Below are 17,167 nucleotides of genomic sequence, written 5' to 3'. Positions count from 1 at the left end.
GATAGAGATGATGTGATGATCATTTTTCACCATAATTTTGGGGGGATTGTTTTAGCTATTAAAGGACTATTTGTTTAATTATATACAGTTTATGAAACAACTACATGTGTTTTATTCAATTGTATTTAAAAACTAGATGAGTTATTTTCATCATTGATGATGGATATGTTTAGGTTACTCTATTGAAAGCCAACTTAATTGACATGCCAATAAAAAGTAAATGAATTTGTAAATGAATTTGTACTGGTCAAACTCTTCTTTTATAGTTAGTTCTTCATATTAGATCTGACAGTATGAATGGTTCTTATGGTTGTATTCAGTTCTTCATATTAGATCTGACAGTATGAATGGTTCTTATGGTTGTATTCAGTTCTTCATATTAGATCTGACAGTATGAATGGTTCTTATGGTTGTATTCAGTTCTTCATATTAGATCTGACAGTATGAATGGTTCTTATGGGCTGAGTGCCTGGAGTGTTTTGGTATGACTACAGATAGGCGATCTCAAGGATTGAACCACATGTCTCTATCACACTCCAGCCCAGAAGGTGGCAGCGATGCACAGTTAATGTTGGTTTGCGCACTACAAATAAAGACCATAAAAGAAGACTGCATACTTAGTGACCTCACCACCTCCCCATGCAGGAAAACAATTTATGTGCATTCAGTGTCTGCACACAATTAAACTTTAGTTTAGTTCTTAGTACTTTTAATTTAACACCGATGTCAGATTTTGGTTTGTCTCTAGTGATGGAGAATCAAAGCTTCCTGAATCATTGAGGTGTTCCTGCCAATTGTGTCAAATAGATTCATTATTCAAGTCTTTGATCAACACAGTGTACGCTAGTGGCAACTGCTGGTTAAAATAATTTAGAGCAGCCTAATTCTAAAGGACGATGTTCCACACCCTGTCCAACCCTCTTCCTGGAGATCTACTGTCCTGTAGGTGTTCAGTCCCACCCTCTTCCTGGAAATCTACTGTCCTGTAGGTGTTCAGTCCGACCCTCTTCCTGGCGATCTACTGTCCTGTAGGTTTTCACTCCGACCCTCTTCCTGGAGATCTACTGTCCTGTAGGTGTTCAGTCCGACCCTCGTCCTGGAGATCTACTGTCCTGTAGGTGTTCAGTCCGACCCTCTTCCTGGAGATCTACTGTCCTGTAGGTGTTCAGTCCCACCCTCTTCCTGGAAATCTACTGTCCTGTAGGTGTTCAGTCCGACCCTCTTCCTGGCGATCTTCCTGGTTTATCCACTTGTCCTTCAGACAAGGAGGTGACTAAACATGTGTTGTTTGGTGCAAGAAATCACTTTAGAAAACAAAATACGTTATTATTCCCATATCATTATCATAAAGAATGGGATTAATTATGCTACCCTCTGCCTATTGGCTACTTGGCTTATTCAAGACCTTCTCCAAATACAACAGTGCCCCTTTAAGAGGTTTAAAAAAAAAAAGAAGCTTTTTACCTTACTGGCTTTTCAAAGATGGCTAGAAATGCAGACATTTTGTGCTCTTGTAAGAAGCAACCAGTCCCCCATTGTTGACTAGAAATGATCTATAACTGGGATAATAACTCACTAACTACTAAAGATTATGAACAAAGGTGCACAGCTGGCTACATGCAGCTCTCGCTTTGATCTCAAAACAAGCACATCTACTTGTGACCACTCATACTGTAAACACAGTCCAGTTCAAAGTGAATGGCAGATCCATATATGACAATGGGCTATTTGCATTTAGGGCTACAGCAGCTCTGATTGGTGATGGCGCAACGGTCTGTGTAGAGTAATGACCTGAATCTTGTCTGTCAATGCAATAGAACCCTACTCCAATGCGTTCTGTCTTCAAGAACATTTATTACACAGTTTATCATACTAAAAGTCTTTGCATAGTTTGTTTTGATTGGGTATGTTACATTGAAATGGCTAATATTGCGTTGATTCGAGCACAATTCCCACAGTAGAGTGAAACGTTGATAGTGTCAACTAAAGGGGGGAAAACTCTGGAAAGTTGAGTGAAGTTCAATCTTGTGCTTCTCTGCGCTGGCTGACATTTCTTCTGCAGGGCTGCCTGAGGGGAGCAGAGTGCCCGAGCAGTCGCACAGATTAGAGGGAACATTGTGCCTTAATAATTCATCTCAAGATAGAACATTTATAATAGTCAGTGACAGTGACCTGCTAAGCAGGTCTAGGATGAAGGGAATGCACAGTGAAAACTACATTTATATTGTATTTATTTGGAACTAAGGCAGATGTAATCACCAAAGTCTGAAAAATCACTAATTAAATCAATCAATATTACGGTCTGTTGAGCTGTATCTGAACAGCCAATCATGTGTATTGCTTCGCCTCAGGTGAGGTGACATCAGCAAGAAATACGGATCAGAATAAGAAATAAAAGTAACAAGTAATTAAAGAGCAGCAGTAAAATAACATGTGCAGGGGAACCGGTTAGTTGAGGTAATATGGACAAGGTGGAGTTAAAATGACTGCATAGATGATAACAACAGAGAGTAGCAGCAGTGTAAAATAGGGAGGAGGGGGGGGGGGTGCAATGCAAATAGTCTGGGTCGCCATTTGATTAGGTATTCAGGAGTCTTATGGCTTGGGGGTAGAAGCTGTTAAGAAGCCTCTTGGACTCAGAACTCTGGTACTGCTTGCAGTGAGGTAGCAGAGAGAACAGTCTATGACGAGGGTTGCTGGAGATAGTGGACAGAAGGTTGAAGATCTAATGTTGTTTCAAAGGTACAAATTCAACATATATTCAACCTATTTATACAAGGTTTAACTATGTTGAAAATTGGTTAATCCTGTAGTTGTAATCTCAAAACAACTGTTTTTGCAAATTCAATGTACAGTATTCTACAAGTCACAATACGTTGACAAATTATGTTGAAACAACGTTGATTCAACCCATTTTTGTTAGCTTCTACTGAAAAGATATTGAGATGACCTTGGATAAGCCCTTAGGGTTGAATACCCTCTGGCTTCTCACATTGAAACTATTTGTAGTGAGAACCAATATAGATAATTAGATATGATATTGATTTAGTTTAATATAGATATGAGCAAGGCATATTGTGATATCGGTTTATCCTTGCTGTTAACCTACACTTTTATGTATAGTAGAACAGCCTTCGCTCAAAACCTTCTCAATGTAGCAACAACCACTTGACCACGGGCATTCAATTGATTCCTATTGTGTTCAAACTGTTGAGGTATGTTAGACACCCAGAACAATCACACTTGGCCCAACCAGCATCCAGCATCAGTTTTCTGGACTTCACAAAGCCATGGAAGTGAAGTGTAGACAGTTGCATTGTTATTCATTGAAATAGATATGATCTCAGTGGAGGCTGCTGAGACGAGGACGGTTCATAATAATGGCTGGAACGGAGCGAATGGAACAGCATCAAACACCTGGAAACCATGTGTTTGATGTATTTGATACCATTCCAACCATTACCATCAGCCTGGCCTCCCCAATTAAAGTGCCACCAACCTCCTGAGTTTGGTATCGATATCAGTTTGAAAAAATCCTAATGTTATGGAGTTTTGTTTTCCATGTTGTTGCCTGTCAGACTACATTAAAACAATGTAATCTGACAGTGGACTGGGTGGTACTGCTTCCCTCTGCAGTTTTCTGTGGGAATGAGTTAGTAGATACAACATGTATCAGATAGAGATGGTGTGATGGTCAGTTCTCTGTGGGAATGAGTTGGTAGACACAACATGTATCAGATAGAGATGGTGTGATGGTCAGTTCTCTGTGGGAATGAGTTGGTAGACACAACATGTATCAGATAGAGATGGTGTGATCAGTTTTCACCACTTGTTTGGGATAATTTTTTTCTACTAAATGACTATTTCTTTAATGATAAACAGCTATGAAACGACTTTATATATTGTCTTATCAAAACTAGATGTGTTATTTTAGTCATTAATAATAAATGTGTTTGGAAAATCACATTCAAGCCTAATAAATTGATCTGCCAATGAAAAATCAAGTTTGTATATGAATTTATTCTGAATGAACTCTTCTCTTTTGTCTAATGAATTACAAAAAAAGTGTTTCAAGTGAAATATTTACTGTTTTTCTGAAGCTGAACAAGACAGGAAGTTGAAAGGAGCATCACAAAGCTAAACCTATTCACTAACATGTTATGTCAGCATAAGCAGCTGTGAGACCTGCTAGAGTACTGCAACTTTATTGATCTACTGAATCATCGTAGTTTTGGGGGTAACTTTACAGTAAATATAATGCTTTTGTTTAATTATTGGAATTCAAAAGAATATATATTTGTATTTATCTACACAATACATGTCATGACATCTCTACACATTGGGACAAGCCAATTTGCTAGTCAACAATATTCTCTAAATCAAATCAGTGATGACTGTTTAACAGTCTTATGGCCGGAAGATAGAAGCGGTTTCATTTTCTCTGTCCCAGCTTTGATGCACCTGTACTGTCTCCGCCTGATGGTAGCAGGGTGAACAGGCCGTGGCTCGGGTGGCTGAGGTTCTTGATGATCTTCTTAGCCTTCCACAGAGATCATCTACAATACATATGTAATGGATTGAAAACCTTAGACACTAAAACATACACTGCTTTCGTTTTCTTGAACCAAAGTTTATTTGTCGAGATAATCAATCTCACTTTTATATTCTACATGGTTTAGTAGTAGTTAGTCCATCAGTCCAATAATGTCGCTGTTGCACTGTGGTAGTGGGAGGACAGGAAGTTCCGGGTTGGCGCCCACCATTCTTCGGAATAAAGAAAACGTCAGAACTGTGTTGTCAGTTTATCGTTATTACTACAGGTATGTAACAGCACGTTTAAATGTCTAACATCGAAATAACCTCATAACGTGTTAGATAACACATCCGTCAAGGTAGGATCACGTTTGGGAAAGGTTTTGTCTTGTTTTTCTGTGAAGAACGTGATAAAAGACTATTTTACAAGCACACACGTTTTCATTTGTGAGGCTTTCGTATATAGCTCAGTGTGTTTCGCCTGGGGATTTCAGTACGAAACGTTTTGGATAGTTGCAGATAGAAATCCTCTGAATAGAACAACTGACATGATTCCTTAGAATCAGAGCCATGTTTGTTCTACATAATGCATTTATATCTGATCGTGGCCAACGTCTCCGTCCTCCCCGCTTGTCCCTACCTATTTGAAGATAGCCACAATAACGATTAGCCACAATAACGATTAGCCACAATAGTGGAATTTGCGTTTCGACCTCAAAATAAAAGTCCCAAATGAAAGTGATACAAACGCATAGAAAATAGTGGAATCATGCCATATTTGGACTAGAAACGCTAAACATGGTTGGAATGTTACTTAATTAAAAATGAATTACAATAATGAATTAATTTGAGAATAAACAGAAAAAACGGTTGAAATCCCACTGTGGATGTATTAGACGCATAATTGCATTGGGGACATTTTTCTACGAACTTATGAAACTGGTTGGATTGTGCACCCATATAACGGGTGACACCCACAGAATACAATTACCAAGAGTTAACACATATTAATGTCTTAGCTCTTATTGCAGGACTTTGACTGAATACTCACCTTCCCAGTCAGTCTATTACAGGGGTTCTCCAGTACTATTTGAGACATGACACATTTCCTAGGTGGCAAAGGTCTAGATGGATATTGAGATGGATATTGTCATTTATTGGCGTTGTAACAAACTCCCAACTTGCAATTGTTCAAACTGTTCACAACCCTCTTGTTGGCGGAGAGAACATTTAGCAGTTTTAATGCTAATATCCCACAATTCTACACATTAGGATGGGGCTGAGATTTGTTCTCTTTTTTAAAGTTAATTTCCTACAGTTCTACACGTTTCCATGTCTTATGTGTGTTTATATGATACCAGGGGTCGAAGCCCAACCCAAAAGTATTATATATATATATATCAATTATTAATTATTAATTATTATATATATTATGGGTCCCGTGGTCCGTATTGACCCACTCTGGATCCGGACCGAGGTCCGTATTGACCCACTCTGGATCCGGACCGAGGTCCGTATTGACCCACTCTGGATCCGGACCGAGGTCCGTATTGACCCACTCTGGATCCGGACCGAGGTCCGTATTGACCCATTCTGGATCCGGACCGAGGTCCGTATTGACCCATTCTGGATCCGGACCGAGGTCCGTATTGACCCATTCTGGATCCGGACCGAGGTCCGTATTGACCCATTCTGGATCCGGACCGAGGTCCGTATTGACCCATTCTGGATCCGGACCGAGGTCCGTATTGACCCACTCTGGATCCGGACCGTGGTCCGTATTGACCCATTCTGGATCCGGACCGTGGTCCGTATTGACCCACTCTGGATCCGGACCGTGGTCCGTATTGACCCACTCTGGATCCGGACCGAGGTCCGTATTGACCCATTCTGGATCCGGACCGAGGTCCGTATTGACCCACTCTGGATCCGGACCGAGGTCCGTATTGACCCACTCTGGATCCGGACCGAGGTCCGTATTGACCCATTCTGGATTCGGACCGTGGTCCGTATTGACCCACTCTGGATCCGGACCGAGGTCCGTATTGACCCATTCTGGATCCGGACCGAGGTCCGTATTGACCCACTCTGGATCCGGACCGAGGTCCGTATTGACCCATTCTGGATCCGGACCGAGGTCCGTATTGACCCACTCTGGATCCGGACCGAGGTCCGTATTGACCCATTCTGGATCCGGACCGAGGTCCGTATTGACCCATTCTGGATCCGGACCGAGGTCCGTATTGACCCACTCTGGATCCGGACCGAGGTCCGTATTGACCCATTCTGGATCCGGACCGAGGTCCGTATTGACCCACTCTGGATCCGGACCGAGGTCCGTATTGACCCACTCTGGATCCGGACCGTGGTGCGTATTGACCCATTCTGGATCCGGACCGTGGTCCGTATTGACCCACTCTGGATCCGGACCGAGGTCCGTATTGACCCACTCTGGATCCGGACCGTGGTGCGTATTGACCCATTCTGGATCCGGACCGTGGTCCGTATTGACCCACTCTGGATCCGGACCGAGGTCCGTATTGACCCATTCTGGATCCGGACCGAGGTCCGTATTGACCCATTCTGGATCCGGACCGTGGTGCGTATTGACCCATTCTGGATCCGGACCGTGGTCCGTATTGACCCACTCTGGATCCGGACCGAGGTCCGTATTGACCCACTCTGGATCCGGACCGTGGTGCGTATTGACCCATTCTGGATACGGACCGTGGTCCGTAATGACCCGCTCTGGATCCGGACCGCCAACAAGGATCTATCTGCTAGATAACAAGGTAGAACAGTTGAATTGTTATGAACACACCCTGTTTGAAAAGCTTGTTAGCCTGTCAACTTTGTTCAGATGTTAAATCAAGTGGCCAACCTTATTTCTCAGAATGAGAACAAGTTGCCAATACTTTATATAATTGTGTTTTTATGCTTATTACACATTTATAAAACACAGACTGGGCATCTGGTATGATGGTCTTTGACTAAAATACTGCTAGCGGTACCAATGCCGCATGAGATAAACTGAGCATTCATTTTCTAGAATCAATGTTCATTGATACTCTCATTTTAGTAGTGTAGCTCTGCTCTCAATCTGAGTAGTTGAGACATAAAAAGGGTTTTGATAGAAAAGGTAACTTCTCTATTACAGTAAAATAATGTCTCAATGTGTTTTGGTGTCAATATGAACCAGTCTTTTGGACCAAACCACAAATGCAAATAGCTAGTTGAAACCGCTTGACAGAGGGGCAGCGCAAAATTGTCCCAGCATCGTCCGGGTTTGGCTGTCATTGTAAATAATAATTTGTTCTTAACCGACTTGCCTAGTTAAATAAAGGTTAAAGAAAAAAAATAAATAGGTAGATGTGGTCTCGCAACTTTCCTGGCGTGAACGGTAGGTGCTTGGTGTGTTTGGATATCCTAGAGGAAGAGGCGAAGCGAGAGAATTCACTCTCACAAATAATCTGTCCAAAATGAGGCCAATGCTTTTCTATGGGCCTGCTTTGGACCTAAACTTGTCCCTTGCCTTCCCGCCTTTGGGACACCGACTCCCATTGTCAGGGCGGAGACGTGCTTCTCGTCATTATATACAGATCTCTGGTGTAAATGGGAAGGTGCACACGACGGCGACAAGACCAAAAATACAACATGACAACAAGCCGACATAAACGCTCATAAAAATGAAAAATAACAAAACCTTGCGATACAGGCATATGGAATATAGCGCAAAAACAAATGAATATTCATTCGCTATGTTTACTCCAGTACTGCAGGTGGCGCTAACTCGTCAGCGTCAACGGACTTCAGTTCAGACAAAGTGGGTGATTGAGAGACAGCATTTCAAGGTCGCTCTACTGTTTTGAAGCTGAATGTGTAGTAGAATTTCAACACATTCAGTTTCTATCTTTATCTATAATTGTTACTATGGCGTGATCGGGAAATCCTGTTGTTTTTTGAGTGAAATAATACAGTGAAGACAAGGGTATTCAGGAAGATAGCACATAGTGCTGCCTGAAACATACTGCAACCTTGTACTAAATGGTTTTTGAGACATTTATGTGAATTTAGGAAATCTACTATAGCTTAAGTGCACTTATTTTGTGTAAATTTGTGCACTTGTGTCTAATGTGAATGAATGTTTAGTTGTGAATACTTAACTACCTGATCTGTTGAAATGAGATAATTGAACAAGAAAAAATATAATATATTTTTAGAGAATAAAGTGCCTTAACTGTCAAGACAATAACTTTTGTGTCCGTTTCTCTTTATAACTACAGGCAGACTCAGATTAAGTCTGAGGTTTGTAACATCAACAGTGAGGACAAACCCAGCATGCCTCTCTCCTTCCACACTGAGTCCAAACCTACAGTCACTGGGTCCTGATTGTGACAGTGGAGCCCAGTTTGCTCTGCAGGATCCAGAGATGGCATCAGTGAAGCTGGAAGACTGCAGTCAAACACTGGAGCTGAATGTCAACATTAAAGATGAAGAAGAGGAGGAGAAGATTGGGAAATCTGTTTATCACGATAAAGGCAGGTTCTATCTTACTAAGTTATGACCCAGTCTATTGCTATTGTAAATTCTGTAATTCTGCCATCACATCCCTGAAGAACATCAGACTGTACAACAAAGCTTGTGTTGTTCTTTCCAACACCAGTATTGTCAGCATTTATTCAATTCACTGGGTTATCTGGAGTCTGCGAGCGTGGACTAAAGAAGTGAAGTAGACAAACTGCCAGTGTTTTAAAGTTCAATTAAATGAGTCTGTGTAGTTACTAACCCTTGTGATAGTGATGGAGGATGATATGCCTCATAATTTTCACTCTCAGCTGTTGTCCACTTTTAGAATGGTTGTATTTCCCTTTTGTATTGGACAGTATAGAGCCTTCAGAAAGTATTCATACCCCTTGACTTATTCCACATTGTTGTTACAGCCTAAATTCAAAATGGATGAAATTGATATTTAATATACCCAATACCCCATAATGACATACAATAATGTATTTAGAAATGTTTGCAAATTTATACAAATTGAAGTGCAGAAATATCTCATTTACATAAGTATTCACACCCCCGAGTCAATAATTTGTAGAAACACCTTTGGCAGCGATTACAGCTGTGAGTCTTTCTGGGTAAGTCTCTAAGAACTTTGCACACCTAGATGGTACAATGTTGTACAAATTCTTTAAGCTCTGTCAAGTTGGTTGTTGATCTTTGCTAGACAGACATTTTCAAGTCTTGCCATAGATTTTCAAGCTGATTTAAGTCAAAACTATAACTAGGCCACTCAGGAACATTCAATATTGTCTTGGTAAGCAACTCCAGTGTATATTTGGTCTTGTTTTTTAGGTTATTGCCCTTCTGAAATGTCAATTTGTTTCCCAGTGTCTGTTGGAAAGCAGACTGAACCAGCTTTTCCTCTAGGATTTTGCCGGTGCTTAGCTCTATTCCGTTTCTTTTTATCCCCCCCCAAAAACTTTCAAGTCCTTGCTGATGACAAGCACACCCATAACATGATGCAGCGACCACTATGTGTAGAGTGGGACTCTTGATGTGTTGTGTTGGATTTGCCCCAAACATAACGCTTTGTATTCGGGATATGAATATGGTTGCATCACTGCCTGGTATGGCAACTGCTCGGCCTCCGACCGCAAGGCACTAGAGAGGGTAGTGCGAACGGCCCAGTACATCACTGGGGCCAAGCTTCCTGCCATCCAAGACCTCTATACCAGGCGGTGTCAGGGAAGGCCTTAAAAATTGTCAGACTCCAGCAACCCTCGTCATAGACTGTTCTCTCTGCTACCTCACTGCAAGCAGTACCGGAGTGCCGAGTCTAAGTCCAATAGGCTTCTTAACAGCTTCTACCCCCAAGCCATAAGACTCCTGAATACCTAATCAAATGGCGACCCAGACTATTTGCATTGCACCCCCCCCCCCCTCCTCCCTATTTTACACTGCTGCTACTCTCTGTTGTTATCATCTATGCAGTCATTTTAACTCCACCTTGTCCATATTACCTCAACTAACCGGTTCCCCTGCACATGTTATTTTACTGCTGCTCTTTAATTACTTGTTACTTTTATTTCTTATTCTTATCTGTATTTTTTTTAACTGCATTGTTGGTTTGGGGCTCGTAAGTTGTATTCGGCGCACATGTGACGAATGAAATTTGATTTGAAGTGAATTATTTTTGACAAGTTTTTTGCAGTTTACTTTAGTGCCTTAATTCAAACAGGATGCATGTTTTGGAATATTTTAATTCTGTACAGCTTTGCTTCTTTTCACTCTGTTATTGATGTTAGTATTGTGGAGTAACTACAAAGTTGTTGATCCATCCTCAGTCTAACTGTTTTAAAGTCACCAGTGGCCTCATGGTGAAATCCCTGAGCAGTTTCCCTCCTCTCCGGCAACTGAGTTAGGAAGGACGCCTGTATCTTTGTAGTGACTGGGTGTATTGATACACCATCCAGAGTTAATTTAATAACTACACCATCCTCAAGGGGATAGTCAATGTCTTTTATCAAATGTTTTACCCATCTACTAGTAGGTGCCCTTCCTTGTGAGGCATTAGAAAATGTCCCTGGTCTTTATGGTTGAATCAGTGTTTGAAATTCACTACTTGACTGAGGGACCTTTACAGATAATTGTATTTGTGGGTTACAGTGATGAGGTAGTCATTCAGAAATCATGATAACCATTATTATTGCACACAGAGTGAGACCATGTGACTTGTTAAGCTTGCCATAACAATGGTGTTGAATACTTATTGACTCAACGTTATGGGGTACTCCACTGGCGTTATGGGGTACTCCACTGGTGTTATGGGGTACTCAACTGGCATTATGGGGTACTCAACTGGCGTTATGGGGGTAATAAACTGGCGTTATGGGGGTAATAAACTGGCGTTATGGGGTACTCCGCTGGCGTTATGGGGTACTCCGCTGGCGTTATGGGGTACTCCGCTGGCGTTATGGGGTACTCCGCTGGCGTTATGGGGTACTCCGCTGGCGTTATGGGGTAAAGACTAAACAGTTTACAGGCCTGCCATATATAACACTTTCTGGCCAACTGGTGGTTTAGTTCCATCTGTCCTCCAACTGGTGGTTTAGTTCCATCTGTCCTCCAACTGGTGGTTTAGTTCCATCTGTCCTCCAACTGGTGGTTTAGTTCCATCTGTCCTCCAACTGGTGGTTTAGTTCCATCTGTCCTCCAACTGGTGGTTTAGTTCCATCTGTCCTCCAACTGGTGGTTTAGTTCCATCTGTCCTCCAACTGGTGGTTTAGTTCCATCTGTCCTCCAACTGGTGGTTTAGTTCCATCTGTCCTCCAACTGGTGGTTTAGTTCCATCTGTCCTCCAACTGGTGGTTTAGAATCTACAGATGTGGTTTTCATATTCAGATGGTAAATAGTCATAGTAGAATTCATGTTGGTACAACAATATCCAATATCTAGTCATGTATCCATGCCCTTATATGTGTGTGGTATTGTGTGTAGGCCAATGATACAATCTCAATTTAATCCATTTAAAATTCAGGCTGAAACACAACACAATGTAGAAAAGGTCAAGGGATGTGAATACTTTCTGAACACACTGTTAATGAAGTCATATGTATATCTCACTGACTGGTTCTTCTGATGTTGTTCACACAGGAGACCATGTTGAGACCTTCTCTACATCCAGAGAGAAACAGCAGGAAGATCACAGAGCTAAGAGGTCTCACCACTGCCCACATTGTGAGGAGATTTTCCCATTTCTATCAAAGCTAAAAATACACCTAAAAATGCAAAGAGGAGATATTCTGTATTCCTGTACTGACTGTGAGAAGAGATTCACAACATCAAGGGCTCTGACAGTTCATCAGAGAGAGCACACTGGAGAAAAGTCTTACTCCTGCACTGACTGTGGGAAATGCTTCAATAGATCATCTAAATTAACCATTCATCAGAGAGTGCACACAGGAGAGAAGCCTTACTCCTGCTCGGACTGTGGATCGAGTTTCTCCCAATATGGCCACTTAAAATCACACCAACGTATACACACCGGAGAGAAGCCATACTTCTGCGCTGACTGTGGGAATAGCTTCACAACATCGAGGGCTCTGACAATTCATCAGAGAGTGCACACTGGAGAGAAGCCTTATTTCTGCTCTGATTGTGGAAAGAGTTTCTCCCGATTGGACACCTTAAAAAATCACCAATTAATACATCAAGGACAGAAGCCGTACTCCTGCTCTGACTGTGGGAAATGCTTCATTAAATCAGCTAAATTAACCATTCATCAGAGAGTGCACACTGGAGAGAAGCCTTACACCTGCTCTGACTGTGGAGAGAGTTTCTCCCGATTGGATGCCTTAAAAAGTCACCAACTAATACATAAAGGACAGAAACCTTACGTCTGCTCTGACTGTGGGAAGAGTTTCTCTCAACTGGGCAACTTAAAAACCCACCAACGTATACACTCAGGAGAGAAGCCATTCTCCTGTTCTGACTGTGGGAAGGTATTCTCAGTATCGGGCAACCTAAAAACTCACCAACGTATACATAAAGGAGAGAAGCCATTCTCCTGCTCTGATTGTGGGAAGAGTTTCTCCATGTCAGGCAACTTAAAAACCCACCTACGTATCCATAAAGGAGAGAAGCCTTACTCCTGTTCTGACTGTGGGAAATGCTTCAAAACATCAGCAGAGGTAAATGTTCATTGGAGAACACACACAGGAGAGAAGCCGTACCACTGTGACTGTGGGAAAAGTTTCTCCAGGTTGAATACCTTAAAAACCCACCAACGTATACACACAGGCGAAAAGCCATTCTCCTGCTCTGTCTGTGGGAAGAGTTTCTCTGTATCATGCAACCTAAAAACCCACCAACGTATACACACAGGAGAGAAGCCTTACTCCTGCTCTGACTGTGGGAAGAGTTTCTCCATATCGGGCAACCTAAAAACCCACCAATGTATACATAAAGGAGAGAAGCCTTACTCCTGCTCTGCTCGTGATAAATGCTGAGGTAAACGTTCATCGCAGAACACACAGGAGAGAAGCCTTACCACTGTGACTGTGGACAAGAGCTTCTCCAGATTGAATACCTTATAAATACACCAACATATACATAAAGGAGAGAAGCCTTACCACTGTGACTGTGGACAAGCATTTCTCCAGATTGAATACCTTAAAAACACACCAACATAAAGGAGAGAAGCCTTACCACTGTGACTGTGGACAAGAGTTTCTCCAGATTGAATACCTTAAAAACACACCAACATAAAGGAGAGAAGCATCATCAGTTCTCTCAGACCAGCGGAGATTAAAGTCACTACATCACTTAATTCTCATCTCATAAAGGAAGTGGTAACAAACAGTTCATTTGATCAATAGAAGAAAGCGTAGCGCACTGTTGTTTCTCACTGTGCAGTGGAAGAGGAGCGTTTTCTACAACGTTAGCCTCTACTTTACCGATCAGTGTGTTTTGTTAGCTTCTACTGTAGAGATATTGAGATCACCATGGATTTGCCCTTAGGGTTGAATACCCTCTGAGGTGTCTCTCATTGAAACAATAAAGTCTGAGGGTTGACTGGGTGGTACTGCTTTCATCTAAACTTTTCTGTGGGAATGAGTTAGTAGATACAACATGTATCAGCTAGAGATGGTGTGATGGTCAGTTTTCTGTGGGAATGAGGTAGTAGATACAACATGTATCAGATAGAGATGGTGTGATGGTCAGTTTTCTGTGGGAATGAGTTAGTAGATACAACATGTATCAGATAGAGATCATCACATCATCAGTTTTCACCATAAATTTGGCTGGATTATTTGTTGCTGACTGTTTGTTTAATGATACACAGGCTATGAAATGACTACGTGTTTATTAAGTTGTCTTAGAGCGTTCGTGTAAAACCTGATGCAATGGAAGAAGTCTAAAAAGTCTAAAGTGTTTGCAGACAGTAGGAATATGTTATTGAAGAGTCTGAATGTAAAATGTTTCAACTGTGGTGGGGGTCATATTCCTGAATTCCCAGAGTGCCCTGTTAGGGTGAAAGAGGTTGAGGGGTCAAGGATCAGGGCTGTACAGCAAATCGCCAATGTGGAGACAGTGAAGAGAGTTGAAGGGGAAAAAGGCCACAGTTTTGAAGAAAATCGCAACCAGTTGCAAATATTGTACGTCAATCAAGTGATCTGGATACACTTATTGCGAAGAAGATGGATTTTGTAGCATTTATAGCCACAGTTATTAATTGTACTGCACAAAAAATTCAGTAGGATGGACATCCTTATATCTGCATTTGAGGAGTTTTTGGGCCTCCAAGACCTCACTGCAACAGAAAAGCAGGCTGATTCAGTCTAATTTAAATGTTGATAGTTTGTATGGATTCGTCTTTATATTTATTTATTTATTACCCACCTGTAGTGTAGGTGGCAGAATGCCATTATACCAAAAATTAGATGTCGCCAAAGGGTTTTATAACCAAGATAAACTACAGCCTTCCAACGGGACCAAATGAGTCATAGTGTAGAGAATAAGCAAGGAGCTGGGCAGAGCCAAGCACGAGCAAGCAAGATCCTAGTGGCGCATTCTAGCATTCATCTGCATATTTCGTTCGGTAACGCCTCCTCTTTGAAGTACACTTGTGCAATAACTCAATTCGCCTTTGCACGCCTTATAAACGACGCGATTGTTAACTTTTGCAAGGGTGAGGTCTACTAACCGCAGTCTACTCTGTTCATAGCATTTTAGTTTTGGGAACAAAAAACTGTATTGAGATCAGATGTTTCTTCGATGAGAAAATGCTAAATGTCGGCCCAAATCCATCTCTTTCCATCTTCTCCCACTGCCAGCCAGAGTGTGAACGCCAAGCGGATGCTTCACATTTATACATCCGGTGAAATATCGGTCTCATTGTTCTATCTGTGATGTCGCTGTTGAACTGTGGTAGTGGAGGAACAGGAAGTAAAAAAAAACAAAGAAAGCCGCAGAACTGTGCTGTCGAAACGATAGCTTTTGTATTACTACAGGTATGTAATAGCACGTTTAAACCTAATTTCGAAAGAATATGTCATAACATATCAGGTAACAAATCCGTATACTATCATGTTAGGTAAAGATTTTATGTGCTGTTTTTTCCCCCCCGTTAAACCGAATGAGTGAAGAACGCGATAAAAGTTATTTTACAAGTCACATAGCTAGAGACCTTGGTTTGTCTAAGTGAATGTACATTTCAGCAAGGTCATTTCATAAAGAATCCATTTATTTGACATTTCTAAATTAGTGACGCGAGCTGCTAAAATGGCGGCGCCAACAACTGCGTCACCAGACTTCAGTACAGGCAGTGCGGATGCATCAGAGACTGCCAACCACTATATGAAGAAGTTTAAGGAAAACATCAACTCAAATTGCTCCTTTTGTAATGACCACCCAGAAACAGTTGTGCATCTTTTTTGGCATTGTATGCATGTAAGAAAACTGTGGCAAGACATCAGTAGGTTTATAATTGAACACATTTATGAAGATTTTACACTATTGTGGAGAGAGGTACTGTTTGGATTCTTTACATACAATAGAAATAAGCAGAATAATTTTTATGTCATTAATTTCATTATTCTTTTGGCCAAATTTCATATACACAAATGTAAATTTCCAAACAGAAAACCACATTTTCGTACCCTACAAAAAGAAATTGAACTGTATTTTAAGACGGTTAAATGCTCTACTAACAAAAAAGCTGTTAGAATTGTAAGTATATGCATGTCCCTTAAGGTCCTTGTGTAATTGTAATGTGATATTGTACCCCCTAGCCCCGCCCCCAGCCCCGCCCCTAGCTCGATTGTCTATTGTTTGTAATCTATATATGCTTGTGTTCCCTCATGTGCTTTATGTATTGATTTGTTATTAATAAAAACAATTCAAAAAGGATGCATCAGAGACAGAGAGTAGATGAGCGCTCGGAAATCCCGCTCACTGCTCCGGCGTTCCACGTTCTTTCCAAATGCTCGGCTAAAAACGGCATTTTAGTTTACAGGAAAGAAAATTGCCGCTCCATTCATTAAAATCACAATGTAACCAACACCCATGTATTTTTGTGACTACACGGACCTACCATTTTGGTTTTGAAGTATTGAAACCAAGCCATTTGATTTGAATTAAACGTGTTGAATAAACATGAAAAGGTGAATGTAAGAAGCGCTCATTTCAAATAGTCTACCTGTCCTATTAAACAGCATATAACACTATAAATAGGCTACCTGACCTATTAAACAGCCTATAACACTATAAATAGGCTACCTGACCTATTAAACAGCATATAACACTATAAATAGGCTACCTGACCTATTAAACAGCATATAACACTATAAATAGGCTACCTGACCTATTAAACAGCATATAACACTATGAATAGGCTACCTGTCCTATTAAACAGCATATAACACTATGAATAGGCTACCTGTCATATTAAACAGCATATAACACTATAAATAGGCTACCTGACCTATTAAACAGCATATAACACTATGAATAGGCTACCTGTCCTATTAAACAGCATATAACACTATAAATAGGCTACCTGTCCTATTAAACAGCATATAACACTATGAATAGGCTACCTGTCATATTAAACAGCATATAACACTATGAA

The 17,167-nt window shown here is 41.2% G+C and overlaps 1 protein-coding gene across 1 annotated transcript; it reads left to right on the top strand.

Annotated features, from left to right (window-relative positions):
* Positions 1–4,709: 4,709 nt before the first annotated feature.
* Positions 4,710–16,705, top strand: LOC109876436 (gastrula zinc finger protein XlCGF57.1-like). The gene is made up of 3 exons (XM_031821246.1): positions 4,710–4,820; positions 8,817–9,071; positions 12,190–16,705. The coding sequence occupies exons 2-3, from the start codon at positions 8,963–8,965 to the stop codon at positions 13,542–13,544; spliced, it is 1,464 nt and encodes a 487-aa protein (XP_031677106.1). The 5' UTR covers positions 4,710–4,820; positions 8,817–8,962; the 3' UTR covers positions 13,545–16,705.
* The last annotated feature ends 462 nt before the right edge of the window (positions 16,706–17,167 follow it).

This window comes from Oncorhynchus kisutch, unplaced genomic scaffold, assembly GCF_002021735.2.
Source record: "Oncorhynchus kisutch isolate 150728-3 unplaced genomic scaffold, Okis_V2 scaffold3945, whole genome shotgun sequence".
NCBI lineage: Eukaryota > Metazoa > Chordata > Actinopteri > Salmoniformes > Salmonidae > Oncorhynchus > Oncorhynchus kisutch.
This window is presented reverse-complemented; position numbering and strand designations above follow the sequence as displayed.